The 16,377-nt window shown below is 38.6% G+C and overlaps 1 protein-coding gene and 1 long non-coding RNA gene across 5 annotated transcripts in view; one reads left to right on the top strand and one right to left on the bottom strand.

Annotated features, from left to right (window-relative positions):
- The window catches only part of ATP7B (ATPase copper transporting beta), a 146,529-nt gene extending 133,126 nt beyond the window's left edge, over positions 1-13,403 (top strand). Inside the window, exons 19-22 of one of the 2 annotated variants that reach the window (XM_074217193.1) lie at positions 3,567-3,770; positions 3,880-3,997; positions 9,747-9,849; positions 10,632-13,403. In XM_074217193.1, coding sequence (XP_074073294.1) covers positions 3,567-3,770; positions 3,880-3,997; positions 9,747-9,849; positions 10,632-10,902 — 696 coding nt within the window. In that variant the 3' untranslated portion in view covers positions 10,903-13,403. The remainder of the gene's footprint in view (positions 1-3,566; positions 3,771-3,879; positions 3,998-9,746; positions 9,850-10,631) is intronic. The other variant, XM_074217194.1, reaches the window with a different exon arrangement.
- The window catches only part of LOC141508514 (uncharacterized), a 28,767-nt gene continuing 14,225 nt past the window's right edge, over positions 1,836-16,377 (bottom strand). Inside the window, exons 4-5 of one of the 3 annotated variants that reach the window (XR_012474452.1) lie at positions 6,775-7,407; positions 1,836-4,149 (exon numbers count right to left, since the gene is read on the bottom strand). This is a non-coding gene — a long non-coding RNA (uncharacterized LOC141508514). The remainder of the gene's footprint in view (positions 4,150-6,774; positions 7,408-16,377) is intronic. The other 2 variants (XR_012474451.1, XR_012474453.1) reach the window with 2 other exon arrangements.

Genomic DNA, 16,377 nt, shown 5'->3' with positions numbered 1-16,377 from the left:
GTTTCTAGCTCTAAATCCTGTCATCCTTAAACCTTGTGGTTTTAAAAATTCTCAACTGATTATATCTTGCCTAGGAAAGAAGCGTTGCAGAATATATTTGAGGTTGATTTTCAGCATATATCAAGATAGTTAATTAGATTAACAATAATGCTATGAGTTCAAATCTGGTCTCAGACACTTAATAATTACCTAGCTGTGTGGCCTTGGGCAAGCCACTTAACCCCATTTGCCTTGCAAAAACCTGAAAAAAAAAACTAATAATGCTATGATACTGATTTTCAATATCATGTCTACCTCCAAGGAGTTTTGGACATGGGGTGCTGCTAGGTTGTTTTTTAGGGAAAAGGTTATCCAATTATAATCACAAGGTTGCTTCCACTTACAGTATCTAAATAAAATGATAGCTCCTGAATGTCAATTAATTTTCCAAATGTTAGCAGAAAGTATTATCATTGCCCTTTTAGTAATGTGCTCTGGTCACATAGTAGCATACAAATATGGAATTCCAAAACAGAATCTAGGGTAAAAAAAATTCATAAAAATATTATCTGCCAATGATTGTGCCATTGATGATATCTTCTTTGCTGAAAGTTGAACTTACTTTTAAACATCATTTTTATGCATTTTCCATTCCTGTAATAATCCTTATAGGTCAATAAAAGAGAAATGGACAACATTGAGTAATAGAAATATTCTAGATTAAAGGTCAAGAAGTCCTAGACTTGAATCCTATCCGAAATAGTTATAGTTATGTAGTTATGTAATCTTGGGTCCATCTCTTAATGTCCCCATACTTGTTTTCTCATCCAAAAAATAAGACTCATGACCATATCTCCTTCACAGAGTTGTTTTGAAGATCAAATGAAATAATGTATGTAAAGCACTTTGCAAAACCTGAAAAGCTCCTTATTATTAGATTTTTATATAGTATGATATGAGGGACCTTGAAAAAGCTCCTCTATTTGCCCATCAGCTGTCCCCAAATCCACCTTTAGTGATTTGTTCCTTTGGGTTAAAACTTTATGATCCCTGTACAAAAACCAAATGTCTCAGGAGCAGACAGCCCAGTAAAACTTATTGTCACTCTGCTTCAGTGTGATTCCCTCATTAGAATTTTAGAGCTGGAAGAGACTTTTAAATTGGATAGTTCAGGGGTCCTTAACCCCTCAAGCAGTTTGGTCATGAGTCCCTCTTCAGAGCAATGTTTTTTAAAAATTGAAGAAAATTATAAATTTGAATGAGAAGTTACTGTAATTAAAGATATAATTATTCCCAAGTTCAGAGACCCTTCTGAAATCTGACCATGGACGCTTACCCCAAGTTAAGACTCAGTTGAACCCCAGCCTTTCATTTGACAGATGAAGAAACTGAAGATATCAGAGATTGTGGTTTTCCCAAGTTGTCATCATTTCTCAATATTATAGAAATGTGTTAGATATTTCATAGTTGGAAGCAGATTTTAATGATTTAGAGGATTTAGAGATTGTTGAATCCTACACCCTCATGTTGCCAATATGGAAATTGTGGTCCAAGGTAGTTGTTTCTTGTCCAAGATCTCTCAGGGAAAGCAAGAGCAAATTCAGGTCCCCTTCCTCTAACTTCGTATTGTCCTATCAGAAAAGAGAGTTGGAAAACAAAGCCTGGAGCTCCTTAGAGACAAGATTTTTTTTTTAGGTTTTTGCAAGGCAAACTGGGTTAAGTGAGTTGCCCAAGGCCACACAGCTAGGTAATTATTAAGTGTCTGAGACCGGATTTGAATGCCGGTACTCCTGACTCCAGGGCCAGTGCTTTATCTACTCCACCACCTAGCTGCCCCTACCCTTAGAGACAAGATTAACAGTGACTCCTGGGACAACTCTGATGATATAACTTTTTTTTAGCCTTTATTAAAGTTTTATTTAATTTTTCCAATTACATGCAAAGGTGGTTTTTCAACATTTGCAGGTTGATGTGTTCCATATTTTTCTACCACCCTCCCTTCTCTCCCCATTTCCCACAGCCTCAAATAAGTTGGTAAAAGTTGAATATGTCCAATTGTGTTTAACATAATTCCATACTTGTCAAATTGTGAAAGAGGAATTAAAACTAAATGAGGAGGAGGCTGGCAGCTAGGTGGCACAGTGGATAGAGCACTGACCCTGGAGTCAGGAGGACCTGAGTTCAAATCCAGCCTCAGACACTTAATAATTATCTAGCTGTGTGACCTTGGGCGAGTCACTTAACCCCGTGCCTTAAATAAAATAAAAAATTAAATTAAAACTAAGGGGGAAAAAATCATGAGAAAGGAAAACTATGATAGATGTCTTAAAATTGTCTCATCTTTAGCAATAATTGATGAAATATTGATAGCCTCATGCAGTGTAATCCATGACTTAAATTTATTTGCATGCAGGCATCATTCTTATTTTCCAGAAGTTGACTGAAACTCAAGACATGGAAATTTATAGGGTAGGGGGTTTATGGCATGGGAATCCTGGAGAGCAATTCTCAGTTACATTTCATAAATCTTGGACTCTAGGGCATAGATGTAGGAAAGCAGAATTTGCTTTTTCTTGTACCCAGAAGTGGAGGTGATAATACTTTTCCATCCGCTGATGTTTACCTGAGAACTTTAGCTAGAATTAATGACTGTGACCAAACTTCTTCATCTCAACCACTAAATCCCTGTGAGGCCTTTCCAGGTCACTTGTGTTCTCCTCTATGAAAGGAATAGGTTGGAGTTAATCCATGGTTCTGTATGAGAACCTTTTTTGATGTCAAACAATTTCCATGAATAAAACTAATGTTAGTAAAAGTATTCTTAGTACAAATTATTGGGTATATTCGTGATAACAAAATGATAATACCTGATGTACACATGAATACATGGACTTTTTTTTTAATAATTACCACCTAAAATTGGAAGAAGTAGAATAAATTATCTCAGTCAATGAACATTTATTAAGCACTTACTGTATTCCAGGGATGGTGGTAAACACTGGGGACACAATGACAGAAATGAAACTGTCTCTGCTTTCAAAAAGCTTATACTCTATCGGAGGTCTTGATGGTCTCTTTCAGTTCTAACACCATGATTCTGTGATCTCCCTTAAGCTTCTTAGGTTCATATTTTATTAGTCGCCATCCCAAAATGTTTACTCTTCTTGTATATATATATATATATATCCATTTCCAGTTCCTTTCTTGACAGTATAATTACAATCCACATATATATCTCAGTGCCTTTAAATTTATAATGTTCTCTTTGCATCAGCCCTGTGGGAAGGTAGTACAAGTTTCATTACCATCCCCAATTTAAAGATGAGAAAACTAAGACTCAGAAAAAGTCCTAAGTCCAGCTCTCTTTCCACTCTGCCATACTGCCTTACTAACCAATCTGCTCTCTCAGTCCTCCTAGATCTGAGAGGTAGGCGGTCAAAGCATGATGATAGTATTCTTTTATCTTTCCCAGAGTAGCCCACTTCTACTGATCGTTTTCTTTCAGAACCTGTTCTTGGTGCAAGAGGAAGGAATGAAAGAGTTTTGTTGTCTTATGATACCATACTGTGATTTTCTTTCCTTTACAGGTGGGCATTAATAAAGTTTTTGCAGAGGTTCTCCCCTCTCATAAGGTGGCCAAGGTGCAAGAGCTTCAAAACCAAGGGAAGAAAGTGGCCATGGTAGGAGATGGAGTGAATGACTCTCCAGCCTTGGCACAGGCCGATGTTGGCATTGCCATTGGGACAGGGACAGATGTAGCTATTGAAGCCGCTGATGTTGTCCTCATTAGGGTGAGCCTGGATCCATCTTAATGACTTCTTTTTTTCCCCCCTAACTTGGGGAAGGAAGGGTGTAGAGAAGGAATGATTTCCTGAGTCAAAATATGCTTTTGTGTTTCAGAACGATTTGCTTGATGTGGTTGCTAGCATCCATCTTTCTAAGAGGACTGTCCGGAGAATACGAATAAATCTGATCTTGGCCTTAATTTATAACCTAGTTGGGATACCCATTGCAGCAGGTAGGTGGTGATTTGCAGCTGGTTTGTTGCAAAGATGTTCATCAAGTTGGCTCCTGATTCTTCTCCAGAGAAGAAGGATTTAAAGGAACCTTCCTGGTTTAATTTTTTTGTGAGTTAGAAATGAACTGGGCCCTGCTGGAGGATAACCACTCCTGAGAGAGACAGAGAGAGAGAGAGAGAGAGAGAGAGAGAGAGAGAGAGAGAGAGAGTTAGCTATATCATGTATTTCTTTATCTGTTTTTGGGAGACAGATAGGAAACTCTCCTTGTATCTATTTACTAAGGGAGAAAATGGGGTTTCCTGAGCCAGAAAACTAAAATACTAACAGTATCATAAGACAGTTTAACCAAAAAAATGAACAATTTCTACCTCCATTGTTCTTGTAAGTTGGAGGCATACCTTTTTTCCTCAGGGTAGGGGGTATGAAAGAAGGAACCACACTATATTTATGTTCTCATGAGAAAGGCCACTGGTTCATCAGGTAATATAATAGCTGGCATTGTTATAGAACTTTTAGATTTACAAAGCACTTAACTCACTTTAAGCTAAAGTAACTATTACTAACTTCATCTTTTGCAAATGCGAAACAGAGGGAAAAAGCTTAAATGAATTGCCCAAAAGTGTCAGAACCAGGATCCAAAGGCACTCTCCAAATTCAGCTTTCTTTTCTGCCACATTTTGATACTCAATGGAGGGGTTGCAGTTTATGTTCTTAAGAGGGAATATCTGCTCGACAGATGAAATCTCACATCTTGAAAAGAATGTCTGTTTGTCTCATTTGCTTAACTTCTGTTTCTCTCATATCTCTCAATCCAAAAATTCAGCTCTCCCTTTAAATATTATCAAGATAAAGCCTTTTTCAAAGTAATTAATACCTATCTCAAGCCTCTCCTTCCCTCTCTATTCCCCCCCCATTTGAAACATCTAGAGTCAGAAAACTAGTCTCTTTCAGTTTTTTTAAAATATTTTATTAATTTTTCCAATAACATAGTTTTTTTGGTTGTTTTCTTTTTGCAAAGCAATGGGGTTACATGATTTGCCCCAAGGTCACACAGGCTAGGTAATTAGTAAGTGTCTGAGGTTGGATTTGAACTCTGGTCCTCCTGATGCCAGGGCCAGTGCTCCATTCACTGCACCACCTAGCTGCCTCTCAAATTAAATGTTAAGATAATTTTAAACATTCATTTTTGTGAAGTTTTCTCCCTCCCTCCCACCCCACCTAAGATAGTAAGTAAAGTGATTATAGATTATTTATATATATATATAATGAATATGTATATACACACAATCATGTTACACATATTTCCATAAAAAGAACAATTAGAACAAAAGGGGAAACTACAAGGAGGAAAAAACAAAAGAAAAATTTAAAAAACTATAAGTAGTATGCTTGGGTCTGCATCCAGACTTCATAGTTCTTTCTCTGGATGTAGATGGCATTTTACATAAAAATTCTTTTAGAATTCTTTGGTCTCACTGTATTTGCTGAGAAGAGCGAAATCCATCATAGTGATCATCTCACAATGTTGCTGTTACTGCGTACAATGTTCTTCTGGTTTTTTTTCACCTCACACAGTATCAGTTCATGTGAGTTTTTCCAGGCTTTTCTGAAACTCCTTGCTTATAATTTCTTATAGAATGATAATAATTCCAATACAGTCATATACCATAATTTGTTCATGCCCAATTAATGGGCATCCCTCAATTTCCAGTCCTTTACCACCACAAAAAGAGCTATTAAAAATATATATTTAGGGGGAGCTAGGTGGCATAGTGGATAAAGCACTGGCCCTGGAGTCAGGAGTACCTGGGTTCAAATCTGGTCTCAGACACTTAATAATTACCTAGCTATGTGGCCTTGGGCAAGCCACTTAACCCCATTTGCCTTGGAAAAACCTAAAAAAAAATAATAAATAAAAAAATTATTTTTTTGTACATATGGAACTTTTCTCTTTTTTATCATCTTTTTGGGATGCAGACATAGTAGTGGCATTGCTGGATCATAGGGTAAGCACAGTTTTATTGCCCTTTGGACATAGTTCCTAATTGTTCTCCAGAAAAGTTGGATTAGTTCGCAAGTCTTCCAACAGTGCATTAGTGTCCCAGTTTTTCCATATCCTATCCAATATTGATCATTTTACATTTTTGTCACATTGTCTAATCTGTGGTTCTTCACAGTTGTTTTTAATTTGCATTTCTCTAATCAATGATTTGGGTGATTTTTTCACATAATACCTAATATATGCATCTCCTTTGACCATTTATCAATTGGGTAGTGTGTCGTATTATAAATTCTTATGAACTCAATTCTTTATATATTTTAGAAATGAGGTCTTTATCAGAAACACTGGTTGTAAGAATTGTTTCCCAGCAGAAAACTAGTATTTATATAGATAGCACTTAACATTATGCTTTAAGGTCTGCAAAATAGCCTACAGATTATCCCACTTTATGTTTCATAAGCACCCTGGGAGGGAGATGTTATTATCATCTTCCTTTTATAGATGAGGAAACTGAGGAATAGTCCTGGAATTTCTAATGTAGAGAAATACTCACACAATGGTTGAGAAGACAGATGAAATCTCTGAAAATGACTTTTCCATGTTAAATTTCTCTCTCTCTCTCTCTCTCTCTCTCTCTCTCTCTCTCTCTCTCTCTCTCTCCCTCTCCCTCTCCCTCTCCCTCTCCCTCTCCCTCTCCCTCTCTCTCCCTCTCTCTCTCTCTCTCTCTCTCTCTCTCTCTCTCTCTCTCTCTCTCTGTAATAATAGGTGACTCACATAATAGGAATTAGTACTCTTGCCAGCATTCCGTCTTCAATCAGTGGGGTGGTAGAACTATTTCCTACTTCCAGAAATATGGTTGAAAATTTGCTCTCACCTCCAGGGCTTTTAAGTCTGGCACTGGTGTAGCCAGTTCATTTCATCCATCTTGATTTCCCATCTGTACCATGCCAAGACCAAGTCCCTTGTTTCTGTTAAAACAAAATGCTTTGATGTCCTTAGGTGAAAATTAGTCTATAAACAATCCAGTGATCTGGTATTTAGTCAGAGTGAGTTCCCTCCATCAGTATAGGTTGTCCTCAACCCCTAGGGATCTTCTTGAAAAAATGTCATCACCTGAAGATCCACCTTCTAGTGAGGGGAGTCACTCTCTAATTAGCTAGGGTACCTCTGAACACTAGATTGACAAGCATTTCTTGAATGCCTTTGTGTTAGAGATTATGCATATAAGCACATAAGGGAGATAAGCCTGCCCTCAAGGAACTTATATTGTAAAGAGACATGTAATTCTCTGCACCATGAGCATTTGAAACCTGCAGCATGAAAGAACCTGCCAGAATTGTGCAATGTAGGCTTGGCCTTTGAGAATTCTCAATGTGATGAAGCATCAAAGCTGGGCTCAAGAGTGACCTATAAATACCAAAAAAAAATTATTATAATGAATAACTTTGTACCAGTAGTCCACATAAAAAAAAAACAACCCTCTCATATTAATATAAATTTTCCCTAATTTTTTTTTCACTGCTCATATCTGTTACTTGTGATCAATGGTCATTTATCATAAGGAGAGTTTCAAGGGGCCTCAGAGATCATCTGGTGAGTGCAGCCCTCCCTCATTTTATGGTTGAGGAAGCAAAAAGCCCCAAGGAGGTTGTGATTTTTCCAAAGACACTTGGGTGTTATGAGATTTGAACCCAGCCCTGCATGGATCAGTATGCTTTCCCTTGACCTCTCCCCATATGCCTTGATAAATTATATATGTCTATAAAACTGTCCTTAAAATTTGCTGGCCGTTTTCAGGAAGATCCACACAGATGGGATCATTAAAAGGAACTATAAGTCTCATTTCCATGATTTCACACTCTCTAGCTTTGAAAACACACGAGTTGAATTGTTCATTCTAAAGTGCCTTGTGTCCAATGAGCCCTTAGTAGAAAAGCACTGAAGATGCTGAGGAGAGGGGGGCTGTGGAGGAAGGGCAGGTGGGTGGCGAGGTGGGTAGAGCACCAAACATGGAGTCAGTCAGTCAGGCCCCAGATAATTACTAGTTGTATGACCCTGGGTGAGTCACTTAACCCTGTTTGCCTCAGTTTCCTCATCTATAAAGTGATCTAGAGAAGGAAAGGGCAAACCACTTTGGCATCTTTTCCAAGAAAACCCCAAATGAGGTCATGAAGAATCAGACAGAACTGATGAAATTCCAAGCAACAACAAAAAGGGAGGGGGGGAGAGAAAGGTGTAAAACAGTAGATTCTCATCTCTCATGGATAGCCTTGTGGTTTTAGGATTTTTAATTCATGTAACTTCTCCACTTGCATAGATGGGGTACTCTGCCACATGGTGAAGACTGCAAGTCTGCTTTTGCTCTTTATTCCCCCCTCTACTAACCCTCCCCAACAGTCTCCCTGGCAGGCTGAAGGCAGGACCTGCACACCTCTGTCAATCACAAATTTGCTGGATAGTTGATTTTGTGCCATTTCTAACTGCAGCCTGTTCCCCTCCGCAGTGCCTTCTCCCTGGTATTTTGGATCATGGTAGTCCATGATTAACAGCTGATGGCATCCCTGGAGAACCCTAGTGTTCAGAAAGGATAGACTTTTTGCTTGAGTTTGAGTAGCCAGAGGTAATCCTGGCGTGGTTATGAGCCACACAGGCACACTTTCCTTCTGCTTCTTTAAGGGCTGAGTAAAATTCAACAAATGCATATTAAGCACCTCCTTGTCCAAGCTTGTGGGACACAGAGTCTTAAACAAACTGGTCAAGTCTCCCAGAGGGAAGATAGCCAACTGAGAGTATACCCAAAGTCACCCCGAGAAACTGGGAGGAGGGCTCATGAGAAGCCTCGACTGCTCTGGAAGGAAGCTTGGGACTGCATCAGAGGTCCGAGGAATGGGTTCCCCATGCAAGGGGACTGGTGGTGGTTTGTCCTTTGTTCTCAAAGACCAAAGAGGACCAATGACATCAGACAAGAGAATTGGATTGAAGTGAGGGCACAATCAGCAACCTCCCTCTCTGCTCCAGAGCCATCTGGACCACCTGGTTCAAGTCTTTTGACCCCCTACACCTCACTAGGTACTCTTTAGTTCAGTGACTGGTCTCCTGGCTCTTCCACAAACCAGACCCTCCTCTCTCAACTCCAAACATCTTCTTGGCTGTCCCCCAGTCCTGAAATGCTCTCCCTCCTGTGTTCTGATCACTGACCTCCTTGGCTTCCTTTAAGTTTCAATTGATATATTGCCTTCTCGAAGGCTTCCTCAGCCCCTCTTGATTGTAGTGCCTTTCCTCTGTCGTTTCCTATTTTTCCTTTATATAGCTTGTTTTGCATATATACATATGTATTTTTTTTCATGTTGTCTCTCTATTAGATACTAAGCTCCTTGAGGACAGGGACTACTTTTGGCTTCTTTTTGTATTCCTTAACATTTATCATAGTGCCTGACACATCATTTAATGAATGTTGATTTATTGGTTGATTGTAGTTGAGCCATCTTGCCAGTTTAACCAAAAGGTCAAGTTTTAGAACATAAGTCTCAATAATAAGGATTGGTTCACTCTTTGTTTTTGTATTCTGGTGTCTAATACTTAGTAGGTGCTTAATCATGCTCATTTTTAGCTCAAAAAAAGGAGAGAAATGAGAAACAAAACTGTAAAGACAGATGGGAGGTATATTGTCTAGGACTTTAAATGTGAAACTGAGGTTGGTTTTGTTTGTTTTTAATTTTATCATGTATGTATTTCTTATTGGCTAGGTGTGTTCATGCCCATTGGCATTGTGTTACAGCCCTGGATGGGATCCGCTGCCATGGCTGCCTCCTCCGTGTCTGTGGTACTTTCCTCACTACAACTGAAATTGTAAGTGCCATATGTTAGAGCATAAAGGGAGAGTGGGAGGTCCAGGATAGAATGACTATCTTCTCAGCAGAGCTTTTCTTCTTTATGATCTCGAGAAGACTCACCCAAGAGCCTGGGCTGCCACAATGCGGCATCCCCAATTCACTCCTCTGAAGCTGAGATTTAAGATGAGAAGGATTTCAGTGGAGTTGAATGTGCCATTTGTACAATTCATCAAAAACAATAACCTTTCACTAGTGATGATTAACACTGACTCTGAATTGTATCTAAATGGTGACACCCTAAATGGTGTCATCTTTGCTCTCGAGATGAGGCTCTTTCAGTTGTTCTTTAAAGTAGAAGAAAAACTCCTGCCCATTGGCAACTTGAACCATTTTTTCCCTTTAAAGGGAATGAGATCCTAGAGGAGAGAGAAGGGAATTATAGGTCCTGTAGGAGAGGTGGGTGAGAAATATTGCATACATAATCAGATATGATTGCCTAGTCTGCTGTTTTAGTTCAAATTTTTTATTCTGATTACTTGATAAATTTTATAAGGTAGGAGTAGAGAGTAGACATGATTAAGGTAAAAACAAAAGGCAGCAATAAATAATAAAAATAAACACAATAAAATAACACAAATGAGACAGCCCTTGATACTGTCTTTTTAGTTTTTTGGGGGGGGGGGCGGAGGGTCACCCTCATATAAATCAGCAGGTATAAAATTTCCTTAGTCTACCAAAAAAAAATACTAAAGATTTCCATAAGGCTATTTCTCACTTTCTTTGCCTCCCTCTTCCTAGTTATAAGAAGCCAGATATGGAAAAGTATGAATCCCAAGCCCATGGCCGCATGAAACCTCTTACTCCATCCCAGGTCAGTGTTCACATTGGAATGGATGACCGACGAAGGGATAACAAGGCCACCCCATGGGATCAGGTCAGCTATATCAGCCAAGTGTCGCTGTCCTCCTTAACCTCAGATAGATTGTCACGACACAGCACCCTGTTAGAGGATGGAGGAGACAAATGGTCACTGCTTCTGAATGATCGAGATGAGGAGCAGTCCATCTGAAAGGCGGCAGCTATCATTAGAACATTCACAGCAAGATCATGGTGCCATGTTTCCTGGAGGATCAATGAGTTCCCCCATACACAAAAAGAAGTGGGGAGGAAGCTTGGCCAAACAACTGTAGCATCACTTTTCCTTTGTTGGGATGAACTGAAATCTTCTCTGGCATTGGGAACAATTTATTCTTGACCAAGACAACTTATGGCTTTTCCCAGATACAATTTTAGGTCAAGGAAAAAGAGTTCTAGTTTATGGCAACTGTCTTCAACACTGGTTTGGAATATACAAGGAAAGTCTCCACCATTTTATCAATTCTTTGATTTTGGAGAAGGAAAAAAAATCCCCTACAAACAGGAGGAAAGCCAATGTTCCTCACGATTTCCCATTTATACCATTTGGGAGGAATTGTAGTAGTAAAATGTGAGAAATCACACTAGGACTAAAAAGTTGGCTAAACTTTTCAGTAGAGTCCGGGTAAAAACTTCACATAGCTTATTTTTCATTAATGCAAGTCTTTATGTTTGTCATATTGTTGAGACCATGGTTTACCTCAAAGTGCCATTTTCTAAAAGGACATGACCTCTTTTTCAATTCTCAGTCTCTCTCTCTCCCCTCCCATCACCCTATTCCCCTTCTCCCTGACCCTTCATGCTTATATTCCCTTAATTTGTAGTCATATCCTTTGGTCCTTTGTTCTCCTATCTCAGTAATCCTTGTATCTACTATGTTCTGTTCTGTCTCCTGTGCATTTCCTGGATAAATGGTGCATTCCTATATAAGTGCCAGATGGTTCGCCATCTATCTTTGTGTGATGAGGAATGCTTTTATCACCTAAGGCCCTTCAACCATTGCTTCTCACTGTGGAGGAATATGGCACACTCTCTGGCGGCAGCAGCTGCTGCTAGGAGCAAGAGATTTAAGAGCAGATTATAAACCTCTCTTCCTAGAAGTCGTGGGGCCCTGGCAAAAGGAGACCGTGGTGCCACTCTATTAAGTACAGAACACTATTCAGGTGCTTGTGATTAGCAGGCAGGAAGTGGAGAGGGAGGAAGTAGTCACTCAAACATTGTTTAGGAAACCTTAGTAAAGCTTTTTCATGACTTTCTGTAGACCTACGTGAGCCTTGTAAAAAACAGAGGAAGTATCTTTGGGGAGTGGAAGGGGGACAACAGGACCCTTTCAAATATAAAATGCATATTTTTTTATATTCAACAGCTACTTGCAAATGACATCCACATCAAGAAGGCAGATGGATCTTGTTTTATTGTCTAAGTTAATTCACTACAGCTGATAATTGAAGGGACCATATGGAAGTGGGCTGGTGGAAGGGCCCCACTGGTTGAAATAGTTACCCTTTGGAGAGTGGGATTAGAGGATTTGTGAGGACAAAGGGACTATAACTGATACATATTTGTGCTTTTTCAAGCAATGATCAATATTTGCCACCAAAAAAATATTTTTAAATGAAAAAAATGTACACCCTAGTTTTGGGGGGTATGTGTGCTATGTAAATAAATATTAATTGCACTGACATTAAGTGGAGTTTAATAACGAAACAGTTTCATCTGTTCATAGGAAGGTTAGTTTTTTTCCCACATTATGGCCTATTTTATTTTTCGGAAGTTTTTTCCTCTGAAATCCAGAGTTCTATTTTCTTACCTGTCCCTTTTACCCTTTTCTTTGTTTTTTTCTTTTCTATCGACTCTCAGTAAAAATTTCCATTTTTTTCTAGGTTAATAATGACATGAAGAAGATAATTTTATTGATTTTTAAAAAGCTTTAAAAACCTTAAATGCCATGTTTATATGCATATGAAAATATTTATGTAATTGTAAAGAAAAAAGACCTCATAAATGTGCAATAGTTGAAGGATTTATTTTGGGGCTGATAGAATGTTTACTATTTTTCAAATATTTCTCACGTGTCCATAAAATAAAGTTGTTGCCTTTTATCCATTTCCAAAACTATTTGTTACTCTCTCTTTTGGAATAGGAGGCTGCACTTTTGGTATTAAATAGTCAGTCTAGGGCAATGCTTTTCCAAAACCTGCCCAATAGTATACTTAGGTCACTAAAATAAATAAGAGATATAAAGATAGAATCAACAAGGTTCAGCAATAGATTAGACATGGTGGCTGGGTACTTTGCAAGCCTCCTTGACTAGGAGGATTTCTTATATCTTCAGTGCCTGACTATTCATACATAGTAGATTGCATAATAAATATGGGATGACCAACTCAACAGTAAGAGGAAAGTTTAGAAGAGAGGAGGGTTTTAGGGGAAAGACAATGAATATAGTTTTGAACACATTGAGTTTCAGTTAGAGATGCAAGTCTGGAGGTTCAGAAGAGAAGTTAGGGCTTGATAAAGATATGAGAATCATGTACATAGAGATGATAATCAAATCCCTGTGAGTTGAGGAGATCATCAAGCAAGAGAGTAACAGCATAATGGTGTTGCATCTGCAAAAAGGTTAAGAGTCAGAAGATCAGGGTCCTGATATCTTAAAGATTAGATTTTCTTTGGCAGAGAATTTACTACCTAAATAAAATATTTATAATCAGTATCACTCAGAAGTCTCCAAGATGTGATGCCATAAAGAGGTGAACTAAATCATCAATGTTTCCTTAATATCTTTTTCTCCCTATCAATCTATTAGATTTTAAATTGAAAATAGCGCTGATTGTTGTTTGTCCTTCATTTTTGAAAGAAGACCATGATATCAGAGAGGTGATGCCGTGACCTGCATGTGAATTAGAGTTGAGTGAAGGGGACTGCTCTAAGTCCTGGTGTTATTTCCATTATTGAAGAAATTTAGAAGTCTGTTTGCAATTCTGACATTCTATGTTTATGAATTCTGGTTTCAGAAGAATGGTGTCTGTGGATGGGAGTGATACTGAAGAAAAACAGGTGCCAAAGGTGATGTCACAGGTTCACTTTAGGGGATTAAAATTAACAGAAGAAAATCCAATGTAAACCAAAATCTAAATTCCAAATACCTGAGTATGAGAAGTGACTGATTATTCATGTGACAGAAGAATCTTTTGATTTACAGAAGAGTTCCTTTCAGAGACATTTTAAATAACCTCTTTTGTTTACATTTAAAATACTATTTGGCTTAGAGAAATCTGACTTGCCCACAACTTTGCAAAATCACATCAGTTGACTTAAGTGAGGGTACACATCTAAATGGCAATGATGCCCCTCCCCCAGATTATAAGTACATGGTGAAAACACATTCTTTGCTTAACAAGAATCCTGTGGAGCCAGTCAGAACATCAGAACCCATTCTTCATTTGCAATCTCCTCTTAGGCGGTGATACAAACACCTTCTTTGGGCAGCCTCCAAATGGAGATGTGTGCACGTCTGCTCTTTCCTTTGTGCAAAGACAATGACTGAGGTTGAAATTACAGGACAGAATGTAAGCATGTTAAATAATGCTGAAATACCAGCATTTACTTCCCTCTATAAAAAGGATGAATAGACAGGTGTATTTTGAACAGGAAAATCATCCAGGAGTTATAATGGAAACAGAAGTTGGTGGAAATTCAGTATTTTATGGACAAATGCAGGAGAATGAGGTGGGGGTGGAGGGGGGTGGGAAGAGATATTCCTTGACCATGCTATTTAGCCACTCAGTGTAGAATCAATTCACATGGTCTCCTGAGGTCATCATGAATTGTCAACTAGACCTTTAGAGGAGCTAAGCTGTATATGTAGCAAGAGCACAAATGCATCCTGATTCCATTAAAAAGCAACATTTTCTTCCTCCTTGATCACTCCCTCCAAGCACCAATTGCAAACACCCAGTAAGTTCTTGATTGCTTTTCCTCCAGAGTTCTGCATTGGCATTATCAATGCAGACCTGGTGGTTTGAGAGGTAAATGATACGCTGTGCTCTAGCTGCCATGAAGGGAAGGGTTTTTAATGGCAGCTAGAGCACAGTGTATCATTTACCTCTCAAACCACCAGGGGTCTCTCTAACCAAAACAACCTAGAATTTGAATGAAGATGCCCATTTCACCCTTTACTGTTGTTTTCATGTTTCTTAAAAATTCAAATAAACATTTTCATCATGAAAACATCGCATGGAGGAAAAAAGCCATAATGCTGTCGTCTATGCCAGATGTTCCAGTGCTTCCAATATGTAAACTGGTATTTAATCTACACAGGCAGGACAGGATTTCAGAACACTTTTCAGATTTGCATTCAGCTATGAATAGTACCTTGTCAAGGACTCCTTGACAGTCAAATTTCCCCTTATCACCACCTATGCCTATTGAGACTGTCATTCTTTTGACAAGTTTAGTTTTTTTTTTTTGCTTTTTTTTAAGTCAGTGAAGGAAAAGATTTAAGAAGCTCCCCAAATTCTGTCTTGTTGTAGAGCTCCAAATTCCAGAGATTTAGGATGACTTAAATCATCATAGACAGGCTGTCTAGCCTAGGCTTGGGGTGGCTCCCAGTCTGACAAAAGCTCAATAAAGTTTAATGGACCCATTCTTGGTCACAAGAGCACAGAACTTGAAGGGAGCAGAGCTCCCATTCTGGTCTTGTTGCTGAGTTGAGTGACTTTAGGGGAATTTTTAAAAAGTCTCTCTTTGACTCATAATATCACCAGGGTTACATATTGCAGCAGCACCAAGCCTCAGTAGAATGTAAACTCCTAGAAGGCAGGGACTTTTATTTTTTATACTTTTATCCCCAGACCCTCCATAGTACCTGAGACATGGGAAGGTGCTTAAATAACTGCTTAATGAATTGAACTATTAAGACTATTTTATGAATTGCAATGACTGAGATGATGGCTCATTATGATAATGAACCTCTCCAAAGTTAAGTTTCTTGGATTATAGTTTGCCACTGGCCTAGCCTCAAAGCCCTTTCCACTTCAGGTTCGCCAGAACTCTAGGTTCAAGAGAATACCCCAGATCACTTCTTAATATCAGTATGAGACTGGGACAAGACTTTAGTGGAGATCATTGGTCAAATGGATATAATAATGCTTGTCTGTCTCACAACTCTGTTGCTAAGAGATAGCAAAATTACATAATAAGAAAATGGTGGGGGTTTTTCCTAAATTGAAAGTAATAGTCTTTGGTCTTTGTTCAAACTCCACAATTCTTTCTCTGGCTACAGATGGTATTCTCCATCGCAGAAAGCCCAAAATTGTCCCTGATTGTTGCACTGATGGAATGAACAAGTCTATCAAGGATGATGATCACTTCCATGTTGCTATTAGGGTGTACAATGTTTTTCTTGTTCTGCTCATCTCGCTCAGCATCAGTTCATGCAAATCCTTCTATGCTTCCCTGAATTCCCATCCCTCATGGTTTCTTTTTCTTTTTTGGTTAATATGACTTTATTTATACATTACTAAAATATTCTTGTTTAAGAGTAAACATGATACCCCACCACCACCAAAAATGAGAAATAAAGTAAAAGAAAGAGAAAAAAATGTGCTTCAGTCTATGTTCTTAT

The sequence above is a fragment of the Macrotis lagotis genome, chromosome 1, assembly GCF_037893015.1.
Source record: "Macrotis lagotis isolate mMagLag1 chromosome 1, bilby.v1.9.chrom.fasta, whole genome shotgun sequence".
Lineage (NCBI taxonomy): Eukaryota > Metazoa > Chordata > Mammalia > Peramelemorphia > Peramelidae > Macrotis > Macrotis lagotis.
Note: the sequence above shows the minus strand (reverse complement) of the source record. Positions and strands in the feature narration are given on the sequence as shown.